Genomic DNA, 27,819 nt, shown 5'->3' with positions numbered 1-27,819 from the left:
AAGAAAAGTAAACATTTGGAAAAGCAGACAAGATTAAGTATAAGCAAATCTTTACTGTATATTTAAACACAAATATTTGAATGTTATGTCCACAGACTAAAATAACTACTTTAGAACTTCTGTCAGATTTAACTTTATGTTGAAATGAACAAATAAATTTAAGATCTTAATCATAAAGTAAGAGGCACTTCATTTAATTAATTATCCTGTATGCTTACCTTTGCTGCAGATTTCCCCATGGGAATCAGGCTGTGCATTGTTTTCTGGCCTTTGGCTGCATCTCCTCTAGCTTTCAGTTGTGAATGCTGTTGACACTCTAAACAATTCCTTACTGCCACTGCACACACTGTAATTTATTTTAAGAAGAAGATTGGGCAAGAAAAGAAAATTTTATTTAAGATTTTGGAACTGATAAAAATCACCTACATAATACGATTTACATAAGCTTTTATTTGAAACAGATTACCTTCAGCAAATTCCTAAAATGTCCCTGGACTTTATCACCTAACGTTTGTTTTCTAACTTTGTTAGCTACTCTGTTAGGGCCCAGTGCTAAGAAAGAATCATTTCAGGAATCTTTTTTTTTTTTTTTTTCATTTCAGGAATCTTAATCAACAGGCCAGTGTTTCTTTGATAACACCTAAGCTAAACTAGAATGATCTCTTTTAAGGAAAAGTTAGGGAAGAAAAGAACTGAAAGAAAGGTGGAACAGAAAGCAAATCACATTGCCATGAACCAGTCTAGGATAATAACCTTCCATCACCTTCACCAAAGTAAAATAGTTAAACTTAAAACTTGCATGTTTTCCTTATTATTTATCATTATAGCATGATATTAATAGAGACTGATAGAGGGTATAGCATTTATAGCAAATATTTACAGCATCTACATTTAAGTGGCTTTCATTAAAACAATTTAAAAGGTGGGGGACAGTAAAGAGGCTATACTACCCCTCTAGTATTATGCTAAATGAACTAAGTCAGACTGAGAAAGACAAATACCATATAGTTCCACTCATAAGTGGAATCTAGAAAAAGGAATAAACAAACAACAAGTACAGTCAGGCCTATAAACACAGGAAACAAACTGATGGGTACCAGAGGGGAGGGTGGTAGGAGGTGGGCAAAATGGGTGAAGGGGAGAGAGAGAGATAGAGGCCTCCAGTTACGGCATGAGTAAGTCAGGGAATAAAAAGCAGAACATAAGGAATACAGTCAATGATACTGTAATAGCAATATAACTGGACACAGCCTGATGTACAAACCTCTCAACTCATTAAATTGTGTACCTGAAACTAACATAACATTGTGTGTCAACCATACTCAAAATAATAATAATTTTCCCTGATAGAAACCAGTATATTTGTAAGCCAAAGGATCCCCAAATCTTTGTTCAAGATTTGATGTTTTGTAATTACTACCAGATATTAACCTTTTTTGTTGTTTTTGACTGACTGAACACTTTCACAAATACTGTACTCTTAAAACGGTGATCTTCTCTGAGCATAAATCTTATAGCATTCATGTTATATATAATTATGAACTATTACAGCGTTTAATAGCATTGTTTGCTAACTACTGAAACAGTTATGTAAATTCCAGAATTTGGTTGTAACGTTTACAACAACTTAAAATAAGTAGTAAATTAAATGAATCACCTGTTCAAAAAAACAATTACCTCTCTATACATCTCCCCAATCAGGCAATTACTCAGGTTATTTAGAAATTAATTTTGAGGTTTAAATGATGAATTGGGTAATGCAAAAGTGATCATGAATTGCTTGATATCATGTAAATCATCTTAATTCCCAATCAAATCAGTAGAACTCAGAGTATGTGAACTGAATAAGAGTAGGAGAGCAAAATAGGAACAAAATAGCAAACTTCTATGTGGACTCTAAGTACCACCAGACTGTCATATGGCTAGCAGACATAGAATTGAGACAGAAAAGTATTCAGAAAGTTGCAAGAGAACAACAAAAGTTAGGGAAAAGGAAGGAGTATAATGAGGGAAGGAGGAAGAGAGAATATGGAATACAACTCTGTCAAATTTAAAATCAGGCCCAGAAAAACAACTTTTGCACTACTTTTGTCCCAGGTTGCATAAAATCAAGTTTGGGTATCACAAAGTTAAAAACTATGCCATATTCATCAGTCTCAGTAGTACAAATTACTCTTATTGTTGCCATCCTGCCTTCTTACCTCCAACCTCAGGAAAGAACAAGAGAGACCAGGGATCAAATACTTGGATTGTTCACCAAGCTTACCATACTCTATTAAAGAGATCTTGAACAAGTCATTTTCTGAATCTCACTTGCATATATAAGAAGACATGGTGCTGGGGTAGATTAAATCATGAAAATTAGGGAGATAGAGTATTTCCCTAATTTCTGAATTTAATGCTTGAGTACAGTGAAATACTAATAGTGCAGCCTTGTACTTTTAATTCCAGAAATACTCTTTATAGAAAAGTGACAAAGTCTAAAAAATAGCACAAACAAAATTAATCGAGTCAAAATATTTAAATTTATTACTAACAGAAAATTTAAGGAAGTATGTTATAACAAAGAACAGGAACACAAGTTAAACTATATTCAAATTCTAACTTTACCAATTATAGCTTTTGGATTTTGAGTAAGTTCTGATCTCAAATATTTCATGAGTAAAAGAAAATAATTGCTGACTCACTGAAAATCTGCAGTAACAAATGACAACAGTCAATAAATGATAGTTTTTAGTTTTTTATACTCACCGTTTGAATCTCTTAATTAAAATTTTAAAACAAACTTCTAAAAATTGTTACATCAAGTTATTTAGAGCATCCTAAGTTTAAAAGTACTTTGAATAGCATTTTGAGTAAAAATAATCATTGCACCAAAAAAAGTTTATCTGTTCATGGAACAGATATTTCTGCTAAAAACGGGAAAATCTTTCATTAACTAATTAGATTTTCCACTTTTAATGTTATATTTCCACAGATGCCTTATTTCTGATCTATCTTCATGTGGCCATGGTTCCTAATGGTTTTGTTTGCATTTCTTCGTCCCCTTCTCCCTAGCTGCTTTTCTCCATTTAATAAGCAAATCCTTAACAAAGTTTCAGTATTTACAACTAGATAACAAGAAATCTTCTGCATAGAGAAAAATTCTTCTGTGTCACTAAAGGAAGCCCTGATGACACTAAAAATTCTTTTCATGTATTTTAACTTTTACCTAAGCAAGAACTGCCTCCAGGAGAAGAACAGAGATTTAATAATTTCAGGAACTGCTTCAACAAATTACCACAGTTTATTTTGACAAAGGCTGTACTGGAATGATGCTAGTTTAGAACCTTGCCACTCAAGTGTGTTTGTAAGAGAGCAGTTTCAACATCACCTGGGATTTGTTAGACAGTTACAGACCTCACCTCAGTCCTATATAACCTAACTGCATTTTAACAAGATCCTCTAGTGATTCTTGTATATGAATCATCTTAAAATTTGAGAAGCACTATTTTTGAGCAAAAAAAGACCAGAGGAGGAATGGTAATGGTGACCATAATCAACTTGAATTTTTCAAAACATGTCCTTCCTCTAGCCAACTTTATAACTACTACTATAGCATAGTACATACATAATCTTCCCTCTTTGGAGGCTAAAAAAAAAAACACAGGACAAATTGTCTAGCACACATTTTTCCACTAACAGGTGAAAGATAATTTTCAATCTAATACGTCAAGATTACTGAAAAATGTTCAAGTAAATTCCTAACTAATGGGTTTTAACATCTCACCTAGTCGGAGACACTGTCGCAAAATTCCACCAGAAGACATACTTTTTTCAGCTTCAATTTCAGTAAAGCCAAGAGAACTTGCAAATATAAGCACATCCACAAGGCTGATTAGCCTCTGCAAAAATGTCACAGAGGCTTCTATTGAAAGGCCTTGAGTAGGTTCAATATTCTCCAGCTCATGCTGTAAGGAACAAAATTTGACATTTACATCTATATTCTGATCAACATCTAGTTTTCTTAGATACATTTCCCAAATTTCTAAGTTTTATAAAAAGCCAGGCTTTCAGATATCTAGTTCAACAGAATGATTTCCTTTTTCATCTAAAAAGAAGGCAAAGGAGGGGTGCCTGGGTGGCTCAGTTGGTTAAGCGTCTGCCTTTAGCTCAGGTCATGATCCTGGAGTCCCGGGATCAAGTCCCACATCAGGCTCCCTGCTCAGCAGGGAGTCTTCTTCTCCCTCTGACCCTCCCCCCTCTCATGCCCTCTCTCTCTCTCTCTTATTCTCTCTCTCTCTCAAATAAATTTAAAAAATCTTTAAAAAATAAATAAATAAAAAGAAGGCAATGGAAATGTACAGGTGAACCACCATTAATCCTATTTGCTAGCTGACTCATCCCTAAGAAATCAACATAGTTTTTTAGTCCTTTCATTCCTGGAACAGATTCTAAGGTCCTTTCAGGTAACTGTAAAAGATCCAGTTGCTTTTGGCTTATAACACCTATGATACATAGTAACCACCATATTCAACTTTTAATCAACAAAGATTCATAACAATCATGTTTTTACACCAATTTTATATAGAAGTTAAGTCCTTACTGTAGCTGATGTAGCCGCTGAAAGCAATGGCAGTATACCCCCACAAGCCATGACCATATTGTCCATCACTTGAGAGATGAGATGAATTGTGTTGTGTACAAAGATGACATTATCACTGCTATTCACGAAGTCCATAACTGTCTTTGTTGAATGGCTGTCCAAAGATAAATGATGATTACTGATAAAGCTAAAGAAAAGAAATCAGTTTGCCTACTTGAGGGGAGGGAGGATAAGAAGGTGCTTTCACTTCATCTTGAAAGCTGAGGTAATGATAATGATATAGCAGACATGTTGGGGATGTACTTCCTCAGAAGATGTAGACCATTCCATCTCAGGAGATACTATCCATGCCCCTTTTCAGTGCTGAAACATACAACACTATTCATCTTGTATACCAAAAGTTGAATTATCCTTAACTGGGAACAAAACTGAGAAGTCATGTAGCAAAAATTAAGAGGTAAATGGTGTTCAATGTGCTATTAAAAATGAATTTTCTATTAACATTTTCTTAGATAATCCCATAAAATGTTTTTAAACAGTGTAAGTGTAGTATACAAAAATAACAATAAGCCAGCGATGCATTTTAAATCATAAATCACATAATAGATAATCTGAAATATACAGAGGTTTTATACTAAAACTACATTGGAGAACTGGATGTTATATTTAAAGTCCAATTTTTTTTTTAGTACTCCTAGTAATAAACCACTTTAGCAGATCAATCTTCAGGTGAAATATATGTTATAAAATATGCTCCAGGAAATCTGCAGCAAATTTTTTAAAAGAAAAATCTCTGATTTTAAAGTTTTTATAATTCAGACAGGGTAGCTCATTTTTATAATGGAGGAAAAAAATGTAAATTCAACAAACTATACCAAAGAAATAATTTACATTCTACTTTTTAACCAAATGTCTGAAATTAATTGCAAAATGTTAACTATATAAACTTCTTTAAAAACAAAGACCAGGGTCCCTGGGTGGCTTAGTCAGTTAAGTAGCTGACTCTTGATTTGGGCTCAGGTCATGACCTCAGGGTTGTGAGATCAAGTCCCACGTTGGGTTCCACACTGGGCATGAAGTCTGCCTAAGATTCTCTCTCTCCCTCTCTAAAAAAAACCAAAAACCAAAAAACAAACAAAAAAAACAAAGACTAAACTTTATACACATCTTCTATAACAAACATATGGACAAACCTTCTCCACATCTGTATATCTGTTTCTATTGAAAATAACAGATCAGTGAGCAAACGCTGATGCATTTGAGACCATTTGAACTCAGGAATACGAAACATAGCAGATCTGGAATCCCTCCTTTGTCCAGTAACTCCATCTGGTGCTATTCCTTGACCTGGTTCCTCCTGCCACCTTGACATCTAATACAGAAAATTTAAAAGAGTAGTAAAATAAATTCAACTTCAAAAAAGACATTAATAATATAATAGCTTCAATGCAATTCATCTAACAAATAATCATATTTTCAGATACTAAGGAACCAAATTAGAGAAAAATTATCAATGAGTAATAACATTAAAACTTTAACACATTTAAAGCAAAGTTATCAAAAATGCTAAACTACCATAATTCAACAGTAATTAGCTTGCAACCATGTTAGTATTACCACCAGCAAATGCAGCATTTTTTAAAAGAATCAAGATTCTTAGATTTGAATATTAGTATGAAAGAAGGCAGTGTCTGGATTATGAATTGGTTAGAATTAAAAACAAACATAAAGGTAACAGAATTAAGAACCAACAAAATGGTTGGTTGAACGGAGTGGGAAATGACAATATGCAATCAACCACTGTCTCCTGAATCACTCTGAGACACTAGCAAAAGAGAAAGAAGTACCTTTAGATCTCAGAAAGGCTCCTCCCCTCTTACAAAGCAAACAGACCTCGCGGTCTGTTTCCTCATGGAAGGAATTTTAAACTACATACTTTATATATAAAATTATACACTGGCAGGTGGTTCTGCAGGAAGATAGCCCTAGATTTTGCTGCAGAATTAATGTACTAACTATGACTGGGTTATCAAATAAAGGGCAAAGGCAAGTATTTCCAGTATTTGTTTTATAAACTAGAATTATTATAATCCTAAAACTTGAAAGTAGGAACTTTTGGTGATGCTGTGGTGAAAATAATAATAAAAGCTGCCTTTAATGAACTCACACTAAAATCTTGTGCTAAAGATAACAAATGTAATCTTTACATTCATTGTATTTATATAATTGCAAATAGGGTATGAACCAACTCCAAAATAAAATAAAATAAAAGTGTATACCCTTGCACTAAGACAGTAAATATAATCACCTCAGGCACAGGTTGATGGGGTTGAGATGCCTCCATGTTTGTATTGGCCTTCAATTCCAATCTCTCGGTATCTGTAGCAACACTGGAAACATCCAATTTAGCAATCCTTTGCTCAGAAGTAGTAGGAGACTCAAAGACGGGAGAATCACCAATTAATTTGGTTTCTCTCACCAAGTTAGCTGCTTTCTTCCCTTCCTCTAGCATCTCACCAATGTCTGACTGTGCAGGTGTCTGGGAAACAGTAGTATCTGGTGAGGTAGCCGAAGACCCTGATGCTGTCATAGTCAAGATTCCAGAATCCTTGGAATCTTGAGTTTCACTGTCAGTTTGCTTCTTACTTACAGCTTCTTGCTCTTGAAAGATTAATTTTTTGTCATTACTAAGCATGTCCAGTCTTCCACTGGCTTCAGATGCAACTGGAGACAAACTATCTTCTCGGAGCTCTGTGCGTAGACTGGCTTCCTCAGTAGAACCACTTTCTACCTTCAGTTCTACATAATCATCATCATCTTCCTCTACCATAGACTTATCCAATAACTCTGGCACCTCTGAGGCATCCTCTTCTGAAGGAGAACTTATAGAAGCAGTTACTTCACTAACAGTCATTATACCCGTGACACTCGTTTTAAAAGAACTAGAGAAAACAGTCTCACCTTCTATCATATCAGAGGATACTTCTAAATCACCTGTATTAATTGTTTCATTTATCAATGTTTCTTCTAAAGGGACTTCATCTAGTAACTCCTGACTTTCTTGACCAGTTTTCCTTTCTTCATTAGATGGGTTAGGAGTTTGCAGTTCAACGTTGGAAGCAGAGTCTATTGAAATTGTCTTCTCAACAGTTGACTTTTCATCACTATTTCTGGTGCTATGAGGAGACACAGGACAAGCCTTCATATCTGATTGCTGGGATGTTACTGAAACATTAACATCCCGGCTAATGGCAGAGACTGCTTCAACTGGATTTGAACATTGCCCTATTTCTTCATCAACTTTTCCCTGGTGTTCTCTGAACATATTGGCAAGATTTTCTTTGTGTATTTCAAAAGTGACCTAGATGAAAAACATAAAATCAGTCAAAATATGCAAGAAAGAAAAGAGCATACAGAACATAAAATAAAAATATTTAACAATTTTTCAAATGTTTTATAAAATGCAATAATCTTCCTAGAATATCCTTACCTTATAAAATAAAAAGTCAATCACAAAAAACAAAATAATAATTAAAAAAAAAAAAATTATAGCCAGACTTGATGCTGACAGGTAGCACAGCATTAAACCACAATAAGAACATCCTTAGTCTATTCTTAAACATGTGTATGAAAAGAATACACTACTTTACTGACCTCTATAACTTGTACCAGGATCTAAATATATACTTATCATTGTGAAGGGCTTTGTGCACTAAATAATACACTGTTTCAACTGCAATGAAAACCCATCTCCCCATAATTTATCCTCAACAGAGCAAAAAAAAAAAAAAATTAATTATGCCCACTATTATAGCAGCTCTCCATATATTTATTAAGTCAGTAAAACATTTTCTTACTAAGCTAATACAAATTCTTTCAGCAATGAAAAAAGAATCCAACCCTTCCCCAAAGGTCAACCACAATTTTCAAAGTCTAAATTGGTCAAAATAACCTGAAAGTTCCAGGTCATCCATGCATCCATCCATTCCACTTCCATGTGAGTGACTACTATGTAACTGGCACTGTGAACATCCCCATATCATGGTTAGCCTTATACCCATTTACCTTGATAATTTTCTTATCAAAGATTATTACACCCACCATTATGTGATTTCCACTGGTGTTATAATAGGAAACACCCCTCAAAAAGAAGTGTAATACATGCAGAAAGTATAGGTATAATTAAGTTTACCAATGCTACAACTGTTTGTTCCTGTAATCTACACTATTATAATATATACAGTAAATTGAACCTTTAGTCAACAAACCTTTATTCAGCCCTAGTATGGGAGAATGGTAGTAAATGACAACAAAAGATGATTTTTTTGTACACAAAGATCCATAGGCCTTTTTGAATCATAGGCATATATACACATGGGTAAAAGGCAAACAAATGTATAAATAGTGTTATGCACACATTTTTTTCTATAGCAATTTACTAGCCTTTACTCGGGACATATACAGTATGATGATATCATAATGGGATACAGCTCAAAATAGAAATGTTTAGGAAATAAACATTTTCCTAATTATAAATATCTGGGAAACTTTTTTAATATTTCAAAATGAAATGCATATATTCCACACTAAAGAGTAAAACAGCACAGTAAACATTAATAAAATGTCAATTTCTTTCATAACCAGAAAGCAAATATTTTCTTGAACTAAGTTGTTTGTTGTTGTTGTTGTTGTTGTTTTATTTTGTTTTGTTTAAAGATTTTATTTATTTATCTGAGACAGAGAGAATGAGAGAGACAGCACATGAGAGGGGGCAGGGTCAGAGGGAGAAGCAGGCTCCCTGCCGAGCAGGGAGCCCGATGCAGGACTCGATCCAGGGACTCCAGGATCATGACCTGAGCCGAAGGCAGTCGCTTAACCAACTGAGCCACCCAGGCGCCCGTTGTTGTTGTTGTTGTTTTTAAGTAGGCTCTACACCCAACATGGGGATTGAACTCATGACCCTGAGACTAAAAGTCTCATGCTCTACAAACTGAGGAAGCCAAGTTCCCTGAACTAAGTTATTTTAAATGACCAATTCCTCCTTATTTATTCAGCAAAATGTACTGAACATCCAAAGCATGCCAGGCACTGTGATGAAAAACACAATGTCCCTGCTTTCATGGAACTTATATTCTAATGAAAGAAACTGACAACAAAAACATACAAAAATATAAAATAATGTCAAGTAACAGTAAGAGCTTAAGGGGAAAAAAAGAGAATAACTGAAGATGACAGGTTAGGTGGGAGGGTATGTTTGGAGTAACTAGGGAAGGTCTCTAAGGATATTTATTACATTGAACAGAGATAAAAATAAAGTGAGAGAACAAGTTACATGAATATCAAAAGGAAAAGAGTTTCAGGCAGGAGGAAAAACAAATGCAAAGTCCCTCGTTGCCAAAATGAGCTTGGTATGTTTGAAAGAGAACTGTAGATGGTACGGCCACACAGGTAGGCATTGGCTAGATCATGGTTATAGAGAATTATAGACTGTATTAAAGACTTTGAATCTTATTCTGAGTGTGAGAGAGCCATCGGAAAATTCTGAGTAAGAGGAAGACATCTTATTTCTTAAAGTATCATTTAGTCTATTTGGAAAACTGACTTTAGGAAGATCATTTCTACAATGATATGACAATTATTATTGTCTAAGGCAGGCAAGTTTCATACTACCAACCTCACAGTGATTTTGAAAACAGATCTTTTATTTCAACAACAGTGTATATGTTTAGTTTTCAATAATCATTTGCTTTGATTTTATTCAAATTAAGAATTTTTAAAATTTCATCATAAAATATTAAAATATATCAAAACATGAATATATACAATTTACTACTTCACAATTCCTCTATGTGCCCATCCTCAACCTCCCCATCCCCATCAAGAGGAAATCACTATTTTGACATTTCTATTGTTTCCTACCTGTTGTTTTTTTTTTAACAGTTCTACTACCTATATAGTGAACATACTTACCATGTTTAGTTTGAGAAGCTAAGTACAGCACAAACCTAGCCAGCTTTGTGAGGAAAGGGCAATATTACCATAATTAACTAAAGGCTACCAGAAGACAAGCTACAGAGAATCTATGAATTGGAACAGGGCTTCAGTTTCTCTAAGAGAATACATAAGGCTATTCCTGGGAAATCTGTTGGCAAGGCCATCCGGAAATACTGGGAAATACGTAGGTCAGAAGAACTGAAGCATCTATGAGTGTGGGCCAGGTAACAGATACCTGGCATGAATAAGGTATAGGAAGTAGACTACTTTATATTTTCTGATTCTCACCACGGTCTACCTCTACTCTCAGAAGTAAATCAAAGGAGACCACTTTTTCAAGGAGTGAAGTGATCCAGGCAGGAGGACTAGAAGAGAGAGCATGAACTGAACCAGTACGTGTTCAAGACAAGCCAAGTAGTTCTAAGAATATGGGCCTATCACATGTAAGTAATTTGTTCTCAGGTTTTTAACAAAAAACTGTTAAAAGGCAACTGGCATTTCATTGACAGAAGCTTCCCCCTATATCTGTTAAGTAAAACTGTTCCAATTTAGAAGGACTGTCATATGTCTACTACACAGCTGCCATCCCGGGATCTCCCTTCATCATTGTCCTGGAGATCCCTTCTTATCTCTCTCCTATGTCGCCTCTCCTGTTTCTTATGTCCCATATCTTTCTCTGTTTCATTCTCTCCTTTTGGTGCTGTATATCCTCCAGCCTTCCTGAAAAGGGGTATATATAAACTAACTTTTGAGATCATACTTGATTAATAGATTGATTATAAAACCATAGGTTGGAAAGCATTTAACCTCAGAATTTGAAAAGTATTTCTTCACTGCCTTCTTATTTCTGTGCTTACTGTTGGGAAGTCTGAGCCTACTCTGATTCTTGATCCTTTATAAGACCTATTCTGTTCCCTGTAAAATCTTATAAAATCTCTTTGCTCCTAGTGCTTTCAAATTTCACACTGATTCTCAACATAGGTCTATTTTCATCCATTTTGTTAAATATCCACTGGGCCCTTCCAATCTAGAAAAAATACCCTTCTGGGAAATTTTCTTGAATCAATTCTGGGAAATTTTCTTGAATCAATTACTTTATACCTTCGTCCCCTTTTTCACCTATTCTCACTTTTTGGGATTAATATCTTTTGACATTGCACTGAGTAGTCCTCTAATTTTCTTACTATTTCTCTATTTTCCATGTCTTTGTCTTTTGGTTCTACTATCTGGGAGAGTTCCTCAAACTGACCCTTGAACTTGTTTTTCATTTCTCCTATGTGACTCTGGGCTAGTCACTTGACTTTTCTGCTGCTTGTATTTTTCTTCTCTAAAATGGGTAGTATAAGGGTATCAAAATCCCAGACTTCAAGTTATATTACAAAGCTATAGTGATCAAAACAATATGGTACTGGCACAAAAACAGACACAGAGATCAATGGAACAGAACAAAAAACCAAGAGAGGAACCCACAACTACATGGTCAATTAATCTTTGAGAAAGCAGGAAAGAATATCCAATGGGAAAAAAGAATGTCTCTTCAACAAACAGTACTGGGGAAACTGGACAGCAATATGCAAAAGAATGAAACACTTAACTTATTCCGAACACAAAAATAAATTTAAAATGTATTAAAGACCTAAATGTGAGACCTAAAACCATAAAAATCCTAGAGGAGAACACAAGCAGTAAGTTCTTTCACACTGACTGTAGCAACTTCTTTCTAGATATGTCTCATGAGGCCAGGGAAATAAAAGCAAAAAATAAACTACTGGGACTTCATCAAAATAAAAGCTTCTACACAGCAAAGGTAACAATCAACAAAACTAAAAGCAACCTTAAGAATAGAAGATGTTTACAAATGACGTATCTGATAAAGGCTAAGTATCCAAAATATATAAAGAACTTCTACAACTTGGGCGCCTGGGTGGCTCAGTTGCTTAAGCGACTGCCTTCAGCTCAGGTCATGATCCTGGAGTCCCAGGATCGAGTCCCACATCGGGCTCCCTGCTCAGCAGGGAGTCTGCTTCTCCCTCTGACCCTCCCCCGTCTCATGCTCTATCTCATTCTCTCTCTCAAATAAATAAATAAAATCTTTAAAAAAAAAAAAAAAAAAAAAACTTCTACAACTCAACACCCAAAAAAACAAATAATCCAATTAAAAAGCGGGCAGAAGACATGAATAGACATTTCTCCAAAGAAGATGTACAAATGGCTAACAGACACATGAAAAGATATTCAACATCTCATCATCAGGGAAATACATATCAAAACTACAATGAGGTATCACCTCACACCTGTCACAATGGCTAAATTCAACAACACAAGAAACAACATGTGCTGGCAAGAATGTGAACAAAGGGGAACCCTCCTGCACTGTTTGTGGCAATGCAAGCTAGTACAGCCACTCTGGAAAACACTGTGGAGGTTCCTCAAATAGTTAAAAATAGAACTACCCTATGATCCAGCAATTGCACTACTAGGTATTTACCTGAAGAATACAACACTACGAATTCAAAGGGATACATGCACCCTGATGTTTATTATAGCAACATTATCTAGAATAGCTAAACTATGGAAAGAGTTCAAATGTCCATCAACTGATGAATGGATAAAGAAGATTTGGTATATATTATAATGGAATATTACTCACCCATAAAAAAGAATAAAATCTTGCCAATTACACTGACAGGGATGGAGCTAGAGACAATTATGCTAAGAAAAATAAGTCCGAGAAAGACAAACACCCAAATGATTTTCGTCATATGTGGAATTTAAGGTGGAAAAAAAACGAGCAAAGGGAAAAAGAGCGAGAGAGAGATAAACCAAGAAACAGGCTCTTAACTACAGAGAACAAACTGAGGGTTACCAGAGGAGAGGTGGGCGGAGAGATGGGTTAAACAGGTGATGAGGATTAAGGAGGGCACTTGTCATGATGAGCACTGGATAATGTATGGAAGTGTTGAAGCACCATATTATACACCTGAAATTAATATTACACTGTATGTTAACTAGCTAGACTTTAAATAAAAACATTAAAAAACAACAACAAATGGAGGTTTTTTTTGGGACCACAGACTTAAAAATAAGATCTGTAGCTCCCAAATAGAAGATATTAAGAGCAAAAAAAAATAAAAATAAATTCAAAATACAGAATTTTATATATACAAAATGCCAAAGATTTTTTTAATGTAAGCATCAACTTGGTAGAAAATAAAAGGGGTATATCCTAGGGAGAAAGGTAGTATACATACATGAACCATCAAAGATAAATAGACAGTAATAGGCTCAGAAATTTTCTAAAGTCCATCCTCAGGCTAAGTAGCTGGAAAAGACAAATTTTGGGGCAATAAGTTTGGAAACAGTCTCACCACAGTCAAACAGCACGCTTAAATGTTCACTGGTATACTGTTCTAAATGTAGGCTATTTCCACTGCATCACTGGTCACCAAGTCATAAAAAGATCTACCAGCAATCATGCTGTTGAGACAGATGTGCATCTAGCAAATAGCTCTATATAACAAAGTCATGTTCTTTCAGTCAAAATTTATTACAATATTATACGTTAGTGGCAGTCACAAGATGCACTACCTAAAAACAGAAGTTTCCTATTCTCATGAAATATAAATAACTCAAGACAAATGAACACCAAAAAAAGTAGCCAGAATATGTCAAGATGATCACAGACATATAAATAGAAGTTTGCATCAATTAAATATAAAAAACAAAAGACAGAAGAGAGGCATTAAGTGAAAACAATCATAAATGTTTTACAAGTGTTGAATGTATTCTGAGTTAGTATTCCAAAGTAACAAGTTATACAGACTGACAGACCATTGCAAACATGGTTCTGGAAAAACATGTAAAAATCAACAAAGTGTGAGGTGTCAGAATATAAATAAACAATAAAACTTTAAGTGATTAAAACTAAAAATAAAACCAGAATCACCTGGGTGGCTCCATCGGTTAAGCATCCAACTCTTGATTTTGGCTCAGGTCATGATCTTGGGGTCCTGGGATGAAGCCCCAAGTCAAGCTCTGAGCTCAGCAGGGAGTCTGCTTCGATTTTCTCTCTCCCTCTTCCTCTGTCCCTCCCTTGCTTGCATGTGCTCTTTCTCTCAAATAAATAATCTTTTTTTAAAAATTTAAAATAAATCCAAATAACAAATAAGCTGGAACATTGGATAATTAGTAGAGTAAGGATAAATTTTCATCCTCTGACAAACTCAAAAGTGATATTCCCTAATGGGGGAGGAGGGGGAGCACTACCCTGGTTCAACTAACATATGTATCACAAAAGAAAGTTATCAGCAAAAATACCGTAATCCATCCCCAAACCAAGTATGTTCCTATACTGAACATTGTTTTAAAGAATAAAAGAAACAGATTTGGGACTGAAAAGTTAGAACCTACGTTACTGCTACTATGAAATTCATTCAGTGTATTAAAACTGTAGAGTAAAATATCAAAATCCTATGACTATCTTTGCCCAACATAATTTTTAAGATGAATGCCAACTGCATCTTAAAATGGTATAGAACAGGAATTTAATGGACATCTTGAAACCTTATTATTCTGATCTATACGATTACATCCAAATACTACAAGTAATTATATATTTTGAGTTATTTGGTAATAGGTATAAACTTAGAAAAAATCTGTAAAATGAAACTAGTCCTGAATAAAAGCATTCACAGTTTTATATTAATGCTTTTATTAAGGTTACTAACACAGTTGTCTCAGCTAAACAAAACTCTGATAATACTTTATTGTATTCGCAGCATACAGGAGTCTCCCCGCACTTACCCGTGGTTTTACTTCCCACAGTTTCCATTACCCATGGTCAACTGCAGTCTAAAAATATTAAATGGGAAATTTCAAAATAAACAATTCAGGAGATTCATGTTGTGTGCCATTCTGAGTAGCATCATGCACCATCCCACTCCATCCCACCTAAGACGTGAATCATCCCTTTGTCCAGCACGTCCATGTTGCATATGCTGCCCATTAGTCACTCAGTAGCCATCTCAATTATTAGATCGTCTGTCACAGTATCACAGTACATGTGTTCAAGTAACTCTATTTCACTTAATGGTCCCAAAGTGCAAGAGTTGTGATGCTGGCAACTGATATATGCCAAAGAGAAGCCATAAAGTCCTTCTTTTAAGTGAAAAGATAGAAATTTTCAACTTAATAAAAGGAAAAGAAAAAATTCATATGCTGAGGTTGATGAGATCTACAGTAAGAAAGAATTTTTCTTTTTTTTTTTTAAAGATTTTATTTATTTATTTATTTGAGAGAGCGAGAATGAGAGAGAGAGAGAGAGAGAGAGCACATGAGAGGGGGAAGGTCAGAGGGAGAAGCAGACTCCCTGCTGAGCAGGGAGCCTGACGTGGGACTCGATCCCGGGACTCCAGGATCATGACCTGAGCTGAAGGCAGTCGCTTAACCAACTGAGCCACCCAGGCACCCAAGAAAGAATTTTCTATCCGTGAAATTGTGAAGAGGAAAAAAAAATGGTACTAGTCTTGCTGTCACACCTAAGGCTATAAAAGTTATGGCCATAGCGTGTGATAAGTGCTTAGTTAAGATGGAAAAGGCATTAAATCTGTGGGTGGAAGACATGAATGGTAAACGTGTTCCAACTGATAGTAACATGTTGTGCCAGAAAGCATTGAGCCTCAATGAAGACTTCAGGAAGAGACTCCCTGAAGAGTGACACCAAGCCATTTACTGCAAGGGATGGTTAACACAAATTCAGGAATAGATCTGGACTGAAAAATATAAAAAATACTAGAAAAGCTATATCTGCTGAAGAAGTAGCTGCTGAAACATTTGTGGCAGAGTTGAAGAAGTTGATTAGGGAGAAGGCACCAAGCCACCTGGCTGGCTCAGTCAGTAGAGCATGTGACTCTTGATCTTGGGGTCATGAGAATAAGCCCCATGTTGGATGTAGAGATTAAAAAATAAAATCAAATAGAGTGGCTGAAAATTTAAAAATAAATAAATAAGTAAATATTTTAAGAACCTTTTTAAAAAAAGGGAAAGGACACCATCCAAAGCAAGTCTTCAACTGCAATGAGACTGGGCTCTTCCGGAAGACATCCAAGAGAACCTACATTCATAAAAATGCAAAGGAGGCACCAGGGCATAAAACATAAAACATACAGATAAACTCTGGTACTATGTGGCAACACTACAGAGCATATAATAAAGCCAGGCATAGTGTACAAAGCAAAGAACTCACATGCTCTCAAAAACAAAAATGGAAAGTATATGCCCATGTTCTGGCAATATAATCAGAAAGTGTGTGTGTCAACCAACTTGTTAATGAAATGGTTCCACCAATGCTTCATCCCAGAAGTGAAAAAAACACTCTCGGAAGAGGAAGGGTTAGAATTTAAAGTCCTATTATAGACAATGCACCTGGTCACCTTGAAACCTAAATTTTGGTATTGAAAATTAAAATGTTAAGATTGTGATTTTACCTCCAAATATAACCTCACTGTGTCAGCCCCTTGACCAAGGACATCATTTGGTTTATCAGGGCCACATCCATCCATCTGGTATCTGATTACATTTGATCAGCAACTGACTAAGACCCTAATCTGGACATAATGCAATGTGGAAATCATTCATTATTGCTGATGCAATAACATTCATCAAGGCTTCAATGGATGAATTAAAACCAGAAACTGTAAATGCCTGCTGGAAGAACTTAGGAAATCATGAATGATTTTAAAGGATTCCCAGGGCTGATGGAGACGCAAGGAAAATTATTCACTCAGCAAGACAAGTTAGTGGTGAGGATTTGCTGAAATGCTTGATGATGAAGTGGAAGAATATACCAAAAGCTACTGAAAAGTGTTAAAAAAATGAGGAATTGAAAAAACTTGTTGAATCATCTACAGAGGAAGAAGAAATGGAAGCAGAACCAGCAATGCGGACATATAAAAATTTGCCTAAGTATTTCAAATGGCACAACACTGAAGGAAAAAATTATGGAATATGACTTTAATGGAGCATTAAAGTCACACATCTGATCACCGAAGGATTACAACTTCTGCAGCAAGTCTTTGATGCATTAAAAATAAAGTCAACAACTTCCCATTACAATGTTCTTCCAAAAGGTTTTTTGCAAAAACAGTCTTCCAACTATCGAGGATCCCCAACCATTGACATCACATGCTCCTGACACCCAACCACCAACATGGCTATGGCTCAATGATCCAGGATCACCTGAAGCAGATGATCCTCCTCCTGATGTATTGTCACAAGGTCAACAGTAGCCCTAATGCAATATCATAATGCCTACATCTATACACCTCACCTCATCACATTGGCATTTTATCATCTCACATCATCACAGGAAGAAGAAAGATGAGTACAATAAAATATTTTGAGAGAGACAGACCACATTCCCATAACTTATTATAGTATATTGTTATACTTGTTTTATTTTATAATTAGTTATTGTTGTTACGCTCTTACTGTGCCTAATTTATAAATAAAACTTTATCACAGGTATGTATGTATAGGAAAAAACAATATATACAGGATTTAGTGCTATTCATTGTTCCAGGCATCCATTGGGGGTCTTGGAACAAACACATTCCCTGTGGGTAAGGGGGGAACAACTGTAGTGTGTTACACAGAACTGACCTTCTCTACTGTTTATACTCAATTTAAGGAATTTCTCTTGTATTTCCATTGCCTTCTTTAGGGCCAACAGAAGATACATATTTTTGCTATCATAAATTACCTCATACAGATCTGTTTTCATGATGCTTTTGCCACTATTCATTACGTTACAACTTAAGTCAACTTATGTTGACTATCAACAGTCTTTTTAACCATTTGATACGAGACTCTTCATTCTAAAGATAAAGTGTAATTTTGTGTAATATATTTCTTTGTCACCTTCTATCTATATTCATGACTAGCAGACAAACTTTCAACTGGCCGTACAAAAAGACAGACTGGGGTACCTGGCTGGCTCAGTCAGAAGAGTGTGGAACTCTTGATCTTAGGGTTTTGAGTTTGAGCCCCACGTTGGGTGTAGAGACTACTTAAATAAACTTTATTTTTTAAGATTTTATTTATTTATTTGAGAGAGAGAGAGAAATCAAGTGCAAGCTGGGGAAGGGCAGAGGGAGAGGGCGAAGCAGACGCCCCGCCAAGCAGAGAACCTTACATGGGGCTTGATCCCAGGACCCCAGGATCATGACCCGAGCCAACGGCAGACGCTTAACCGATGAGCCACTCAGGTGCCCCTAAATGAACTTTTTAAAAAATAACTATATAAATAATAAAAAGATTAAAAAATATCATTTAATGTTAAAGTTTCAAGACCAAAAGATGGTTTATATAATACATATTTCAGGGGCACATGGGTGGCTTAGTAGTTTAAGCGTTGGATTCTTGATCACAGTTCACGGCTTGATCTCAGGGTCATGAGTACAAGCCCCACATTGGACTCCACACCCAGTGTGGAGCCTACTTTAAAATAATAATAATAATAATACACATTTCGATTCAAAGCAATGTACACTTTCATAAAGTACATCCTGAATCTGCCACAGAGAGTATCTTTCTTTCTGTATTATACAGATTTGCAGTCAAATCTGTTTTAAATAGTGCTTTGTATTTCCTAAGCAAACCAACTTGTTTATTCTTTCTTCTGTAAATATAAATACTAGAAATTCTTTCAAAATCCTGAACTCGATTTTGGAATTTTTTTTTAATTTACTTCAATACTCTAAAAGCTAAATGGCAACTGAGCAATTATCATTGTTGTTATCTTTTTTGATACTGTTCTTCCTAAAGGTATTTGTGACTGATAATTCCTAATTAATTACCAGATATTGTTCTAAATTACCCAGCTAAAAGACTAGTCATTAATCTTCACAATCATTTGATAGCTAATCTATAGCTGTTTGTAATGTTTGGAAAACACTTCTAGAAACTATTAAAGATACTCATGAGCTAATAACTACAACATTTATTTTGCCATTACTTTCAGCTTAATTGGTACTCAAATTTACTAATTAGGAGATAAAAGATAATACATCAAAGATTAACATTATTAATCCATATATTTAAAATATTTTAACCTATAAAAACTGAGACTTTTAAATGTTAAAAGTTTAAGAACTGGCCTTTTTTTTTTTTTTTCAAGCAAATGCATCTTTTCATGGTATGTTATTTTCCTATGGAAATATCAGCTGAATATGACACACTAACTTCTAATTCTTAGGTTGCCAACATTTCATAGCTGATAAATAAGATATTTTTAAAACAGCTGAATCTTCCTACATGGGATATCAATCAGCATAGCTCAAAATGATCACTAGCACAAAACAGATCTTTTATAGAGGCTCTAATCCCACAGCTTGCAACAACAATGGTATAAGGTAACAGATACAATAAAGTCATTTTTTTTTTAAAGATTTTATTTATTTATTTGACAGAGAGACACAGTGAGAGACGGAACACAAGCAGGGGGAGTGGGAGAGGGAGAAGCAGGCTTCCCGCGGAGCAGGGAGCCCGATGCGGGGCTCGATCCCAGGACCCTGGGATCATGACCTGACCGAAGGCAGACGCTTAACGACTGAGCCACCCAGGCGCCCCAAGTCAAGTTATTAATACTTATCAGATTATAAATATTTACTATCTATTTTGTATAAAGCATCTTGGTTACAACTCTGAATATTCTGGTTAAACCTAAGTTCTTAAATGCTACCTTAATACAATCTTAATGGAGGGGTATCAAGTATAAGGCCTAGGCTATCCTAAGAAAACTACTTAAGAGAATTATTAAAAAAAAAAAACATTAGCTATTAAAAAAAAAAGGTGTGTGTGTTTTAAGTAGGCTCCACATCGAGCACGGAGCCCAAGGCAGGGCCTGAACTCATGATTCTGAGATTGAGACCTGCGCTGAAATCAACAGCCACCCAGACATCCCATAAAAAAATTTTTTTTAAGTTTAATAACAAAGAGGAACAATCCTGTGAGGAAAACAAGTCGTATACGTAATATGCACTATACATTCACCATATAATAAACTGAAAAGCACTGTTTGAATAGGGTACTATATTTTGATAGGGTTCAGAACACACTACCACAGGGCGCCTGGGTGGCTCAGTCATTAAGCGTCTGCCTTCGGCTCAGGTCATGGTCTCAAGATCCTGGGATCAAGTCCCGCATCAGGCTCCCTGCTCAGTGGGAAAGCTGCTTCTCCCTCTTCTACTCCCCCTGCTTGTGTTCCCTCCCTCGCTGTCTGTCAAATAAATAAATAAAATCTTTAAAAAAAAAAAAAAAGAACGCACTACCACAAAATATGGCATATCAGCATACTGAGTATTTTAAGACGAAGGAAATTTGAGAAAAAGCAGGTGCAGGAGGAACTATCTGACTGCTCTGATCTCCCCCGCTCTCCAAAGCCTCTCATGTGACAGGTGCCCTCCCTAAACCCCAGAGGAAAGGAGCATTCCTTATGCCGAAAAGAATCCAAATGAATAGGTCTTGCTAATTTTCCCCCAGTTTACTTCCCTTAACTCATACCCTCTGTCCTACTGTGTTTTTCCATGACTTTTCACTCTTCATCAAACCTAGTATAAAAACACTCAGGCTTTCTTTGGGTCTTTCATTTTCTTATAAAGGCTCCCTGGTAACGTACAACATATTAAATAAATACATATGCTTTTTTTCTGTTAATCTCTATTTGTCAATTTTCAGGCCCCACCAGGGACTCTAGGAGGGTCAAGGAAAAGCTTTTCCTCCCCTACAATTCACATGATTCAAATATAAAACAGTATGTAGGGGTGACTGTATGGGGTAGTTGACTGAACCTCTGACTCCTGGTTTCAGCTCAGGTTGTGATCTCAGGTTCGTGAGATCAACCCCAGTGCCAGACTCCACGCTTAGCGCAGAGTCAGCTTCATATTCTCTCTCCCTTTCCCTCTGCCCTCCTGCTCATGTTCTCTAATATAAATAAATAAATCTTAAAAAAACAAAAAACAAAAAACAGTATGTAGTGTGTTTCCTCCTACCACTAGTCCTCACCTGCATAATTTCCAACAATCAGGAGATCAGTTATTAATTTATTATGTATCTTCCCAGGGTATTTTCGTGCATATACACACAAACAAATTCTAATTTTCCTACTTGTTTTACTAATATGCACTATACATACTGTTCCATACTTTTTGTCACTTATATCTTAGTGAACTATCTCAGGATAGTTTTAATTTGCAGTCCCTTGCAAATGAGTAAGTTGAGTCTCTTTTTATATATCTAATTTTTTTTTTTTGGATAGAGAGAGAGAGAGAGAAAGAGAGAGCACACGGGGGAAGGGAGGGACAGGTTGAGAGAGAGAATCCTAAGCAGGCTCCACACCCAGCACAGAGCCTGACACTCAATCTCACGACCCTGAGATCATGACCTAAGCTGAAATCAAGAGTTGGATGCTTAACCAACCGAAGCATCCAGGGGTCCTATAGTAACTTTTAACTTGGCTTTCTATGGATGTTTGAATATGTCTTTTGTCCATTTTTCTATTGGACTTTCTTTTTCTGTCTTTTTCTAGGAGAACTTTATATGTTAGCAATGCTACCTTTGCTCTGGTTCTAAATAATTTTTTTCCAATTTGTCATATGCTTTTGACTTTGCTTATGGTATTCGGTTTGATTTTTGATCACAAAGATTTCTGTTTGTTTTAATGGAGTAAAAACTATTAGCCTTTTTTTTTCTCTTTAATGGTTCTAGATTTTAAATTATAGAAAATTTTTACACAATCTAAGACTACAGAAGAATACTCTGTATTTTCTTTTAGTACTTATTTATGGCTTTTCTCCCCACTATTTAATTAATCCATACTTTAAATTCCCTGATGCTCCAACTTTTTTTCCCCCAGGTCAATCTTCTATTGTCCCAACACCATTTATTGAATAGTCCATCTTTTCCCTGCTGACTTGAGATGCATCAGTTATAATATACTAAAGACTTTATGAAATTTCATGTATTTCTGGACTTTCTTTTCTGTTCCCCTGGTCAGCCTATCTTGTCAGTATCAATACTACACTTTTTAAATTACTGACATGTGGTAATATGTTTTAGTATTTGGTAGAGTCAATCCCCTCTCATTGCTTGTTACAGAGTTTTCCTGGATATTTTTATGTATTTTGCTGTACTTTTCCTTAATAATTAAGCTTTAACAATTAATTAGTTTTCTCCCCACCAAAAGAAAAATGATTGGTTAGTATTTTCTTGATACTTCACTAATTTTATAAGATATCCAAAAGAAATGTTAAGTTATTACAACTTTATGATGCTGAGTCTTCCTATTCTAGGAAATATGCTTTTCCATTTGTTCATGCTTTTTGTGTACCCTTTGGGAATATTTTAAACATTTTTCTTAAGGTTTTATTTATTTGTCAAAGAGAGAGAGAGAGCACAAGCAGGGGGAGCAGCAGACAGAGAGAGAGGGAGAAGCAGGCTCCCCGATGAGCAGGAAGCCTGATGTGGGACTCGATCCCAGGACCCTGGGATCATGACCTGAGCCGAAGGCAGACGCTTAACCGACTGAGCCACCGAGGCGTCCCCACTTTGGGAATATTTTAAAGACTTTTTCAAATAATTTGAAGTGTAGTTTACAGATATATACATTACTGGAAATATACAGAAATTACATGATTTGCCTCAAAATACCTGGAAGCACCTGGAAGTAGCAGGATGATGCTGATATTCAAGTTTGGACTTCAATAATAAATACTCATTTGCAAAACAGAAAAGGATTAAGGACACAGAGAGATGACATGCAGAAAAAAATTTTTAAAAAGATGTGTTTAAGAATGGATGGTCAAAGAACATGATTCATTTAAGACACTGAGTTATTCAGGAAAGCAATAAAATTAAAGGATTTCTAGGAGTGGTGAACAATAAAAACAGTAAATAAGCATGTAAATGGTAAGCAGGTATTAGACTATTAAAGGCTTTGCCAACCATGAGAAGGAGACAAAACTTTATCATATAAGTAAGGGCAAACTTTATTTATCCATGACTTGAAAAGGCAACGATATGATTTACCACAGAGAAATTAAGAAATTATTTTCAAATAGATTTGACTTGTATAACCTACTATTCTACTCATACATAGCTTAAAATAAACCTCCTACAGAAAACAAATGGAAAAAAAAAAGAATTAAAAAAATGGAACATAGTTATATACAATCTCCCAAGGAAAGACAAAAAGCAAATTTTCAAGTAGAAAAACTGTATTTTTGCTAACATTGACAAAGATTCTCTCCTTGACCACAGTTCAGTCAGGTTCCTAACCCTCTTGGGCCCTGTCCTTGGCAGACCTGCATCTCTGAGTTTCAGCAAGAATCCTGCTAAGTCAGGTTAGAAAGAATCCCCACCCTCAATATCTGATCACCCTGAAATCTGATGGAATTTTTCAACCCCACCATCCCCCAAGTGACACCTGATCAACCTGACCTGCTTCCAGGAAGAAGTCTGTTGAACCATCATCTCCCCTGCCCCAGATGTTTCCTCTTGGTAATTTTCTACCCCATTCCTACCTTGCTTCTTAGCTACAAATCCCCACTTTTCCTTGTTGTATTCAGAATTGAACCCAGTTAGACACTCAGGTCTCTTTTCCCTTGTTGCAATAGTTCCTGAATAAAATCTTGTTTTAGTGCTTCAACTGATGACACTGGTTCTCTTTAACAGTATCATATATATATAATCCTACACATATGCTATACTAAATAATGCTATTCAATCTCAAAGGCTTTAAATTAATTTTCAATATATATATTTTTTAAGATTTTATTTATTTATTTGTCAGAGAAAGAGAGCAAGAGAGCACAAGCAGGGGGAGCGGCAGGCAGGCAGGGACAAGCAGACTCCCCAATGAGCAAGGAGCCCAATGCAGGGACTCGATCCCAGGACCCTGGGATCATGACCTGAGCCGAAGGCAGACACTCAACGACTGAGCCACCCAGGAGCCCTTAATTTTCAATATATTTTTAAAAATTATCTTCCCCAATTTTTCTGAATACAGTTTTGGAGAAATCCAGAATATGAAAAGTAAACTAATTCACTCAACCATTTCCTTCTAGAATTTTAAGTCGTCTAACATGCAGACGTTACATCAAAGTTATATCAATTTTTGGTCTGAAGTTCACCTTTTTTTTTAGTAAGCAACCCTAATAAATATTAAAAAAAAACTTTATTCTTTCAAAATATGATTTTTGAGCAACACTTCCTTATTAACAACAAGATGCAATTTAAAGAGAGGCTTTCCAATCACTTAGTACTTTCTTAACCTCTATAAATACCATATTAACACATGGAAACATTATACAATTTAAAATAAACTTATTTAAAAGAATATATTCTAGGGGTGCCTGGGTGGCTCAGTCGTTAAGCGTCGGCCTTCGGCTCAGGTCATGATCCCAGGGTCCTGGGATTGAGCCCCGCATCGGGCTCCCTGCTCGGCAGGAAGCCTGCTTCTCCCTCTCCCACTCTCCCTGCTTGCGTTACCTCTCTCACTGTCTCTCTCTGTCAAATAAATAAAATCTTAAAAAAAAAATACAGAATAAAAGAATATATTCTACCCTCACCTTCCTTAGAATATGAGAATTTCTATGTAAATCAACAGTTGCTCCCCAGTTCCACAACATGCTTAAAAATACACATGTAATAGGGCGCCTGGGTGGCTCAGTCAGTTGGGCGGCTGCCTTCAGCTCAGGTCATGATCCCAGGGTCCTGGGATCGAGTCCCGCATCGGGCTCCCTGCTCTGCGGGGAGCCTGCTTCTCCCTCTCCATCTGCCTGCTTCTCTGCCTACTTGGGCTCTCTCTCTCTCTGTCAAATAAATAAATAAAATCTTTAAAAAAAAAAAATACACATGTAATAAATACCAAGTTAGGTTCATTTTGGTAGGCAATACCAGATATATTTTTAAATACTTGTAGCAATAGCTGAGATATACAGAATGCTTACTGTATACTGTTTTAAGCATTTGGCATATATTGACACACATAATCTTCAGAGCAACCCTAAAAGTAGGTAGTAGTATCTTCATTTATATAGATCAAGATAGGAAGCACAGTGACATAAAATATCAGTTAATAGGGGTGCCCGGGTGCCTCAGTCGTTAAGCGTCTGCCTTCGGCTCAGGCCATGATCCCAGGGTTCTGGGACTGAGCCCTGCATCAGGCTCCCCGCTCGGCAGGAGGCCTGATTCTCCCTCTCCCACTCCCCCTGCTGTGTTACCTCTCTCGTTGTCTCTCTCTGTCAAATAAATAATCTTTAAAAAATATATATCAGTTAATAACTTACTAATCATTTTTTTTTAAAGCCATCTTGACCAATTTTAAGAAATGCCTAGACAGGTACTCTCATGAAAACCTAAAGTACAGATTCTTACAAATTTTTAGATGGTAATTTAGTATACCTATTAGAACATTTTATTTTTATTTTATTTTATTTTATTTATTATTTGTTGGGAGAGAGAGCACTCATGTGCAAGCAGGGTGGGGGGGGGTGGAGGGAGAGGGAGAGAGAGAATCTCAAGTGAGGCTAGATCCCACAATCCTGAGTTCATGACCCAAGCCGAAATCAAGACTAGGATGCTTAACCAACTGAGCCACCCAGGAGCTCCTATTAGAACCTTTTAATACATGTGCAGATTCTTGGAATTATAGGAATTTATCCTAAAAAACAGGAGATATTTATATAAAAACAGACCCAACACTGCTCAAAGATAAATAAGTTAAACTACGGTATTTATGCAGTGCATTGTAATATAAATCAACAGATTTTTAAAATATCACCTCCACGAATTTTTCCAAATAAAATTTTGGAGAATGCCAGAATATGAAAAAATAAACCTAAATTATTTACTCAATCAGTCCTTCCTATAATTACAAGTAGCCTGATAGCATTCAGATGTTACATCAAGCTCAGCTTTTGCTCTTAAGTTTACTTCTCCATAATATGATGTATTATATTATATATACCTAATAATACGCAGCCACTGAAATTCATGTAAGTGTGAATAACTTTTACTCACTTATTATTTTAAGTCATAGATCCATTCTACTTCGTGGCAATATAGGCCTAGACAAAAACAGTATCTAAAGTTTTGAGTTTTATTTGTTTAGAAAAAAATGTTTTTGAATAGTTCTCATAATTCAGGATATTCTAAATGCCTTAATTTTTATTAAAGAGTAGAGGCAATCTAGCATACCAAGTGAAAACAGTCTTAATTAATTACTCAAGATAGTGTTCCATTTAAAGCATTTTAAAAAAGGAAAAGAGGGGTGCCTGGCTGGCTTAGTCAATAGAGCATAGGACTCTTGATCTCAGGGTCAGAAGTTCAGGCCCCACGTTGGACGTAGAAGCTACTTAATTTAAAAAAGAAAAGAAAAAAAGATAAACAATAACAACCTAGAGAATACATAAGAAAATAATGAAATTACAAAGGTTACTCTTAACAGGTACATATTTGAAACCTTAAGACCAAAGTAAACAACACAGGGCAGTTACACTAGAAGACCCTATTACTGCTTATAAAATCTAGTTCAGCTGTTGGAGGAGAGAGATACAGTGACAAACAGCTTCCCTGCTACAAAGGTGGCAGGAAATCTATCAAACTGGACAATAAAATTGCAATTGAGTTTCTTTGGCTTTTTATAGCAGCTGAATGTATCCTGATGTAACTCTGCAAAAGCTATACAATTCTGCAACATTAGTTTTTTACAGACCAGTACTTTATCAAGAACCATGTTATAAATTTATGATATTGAGATTTTAAATGGCTGCAAAAAGAAAAAATAAGCATCACTTCAGTATCACATATATAAAAATATAAAGCTTTAGAATGGATATTTTCAGAGAAAAAAATGTGGTTCCCATGCTTCTGGAAGAATTTTTAACAGCATGCTACAAATTGTTCACCTACTTACTGAATCACTTAAGCTCCATCTTAAACTTTAGTAAATACTGATTTGAAGCACCTTAGAATGTCAGTTGTCCATTTTATTTTAAAAATGGATGTCAAGATATTAAAAATCCAAAAATAACATAGCAATATTCAAATAAATTATTCTGTATAAACCTTATGAGAAAAGCTTTCATCAATGAAAAAAATTCACACAAAGAAATAAAACTAAAAGACGCTTATTAAACTTTAAAGATAAAAATCACAAGAACCAATTTATAATTCTAAGCTTT

The 27,819-nt window shown here is 35.6% G+C and overlaps 1 protein-coding gene across 4 annotated transcripts in view; it reads right to left on the bottom strand.

Moving 5' to 3' along the window:
- Nucleotides 1–27,819, bottom strand: part of LRBA (LPS responsive beige-like anchor protein) — a 762,450-nt gene that overhangs the window by 559,784 nt on the left and 174,847 nt on the right. For all 4 annotated transcript variants that reach the window (XM_044912877.1, XM_044912874.1, XM_044912875.1 and 1 more), the window contains exons 22-26: nucleotides 6,894–7,946; nucleotides 5,779–5,957; nucleotides 4,586–4,739; nucleotides 3,770–3,950; nucleotides 219–346 (exon numbers count right to left, since the gene is read on the bottom strand). In XM_044912877.1, coding sequence (XP_044768812.1) covers nucleotides 219–346; nucleotides 3,770–3,950; nucleotides 4,586–4,739; nucleotides 5,779–5,957; nucleotides 6,894–7,946 — 1,695 coding nt within the window. The remainder of the gene's footprint in view (nucleotides 1–218; nucleotides 347–3,769; nucleotides 3,951–4,585; nucleotides 4,740–5,778; nucleotides 5,958–6,893; nucleotides 7,947–27,819) is intronic.

Source organism: Neomonachus schauinslandi, chromosome 2, assembly GCF_002201575.2.
Source record: "Neomonachus schauinslandi chromosome 2, ASM220157v2, whole genome shotgun sequence".
NCBI classification, from domain to species: domain Eukaryota; kingdom Metazoa; phylum Chordata; class Mammalia; order Carnivora; family Phocidae; genus Neomonachus; species Neomonachus schauinslandi.
This window is presented reverse-complemented; position numbering and strand designations above follow the sequence as displayed.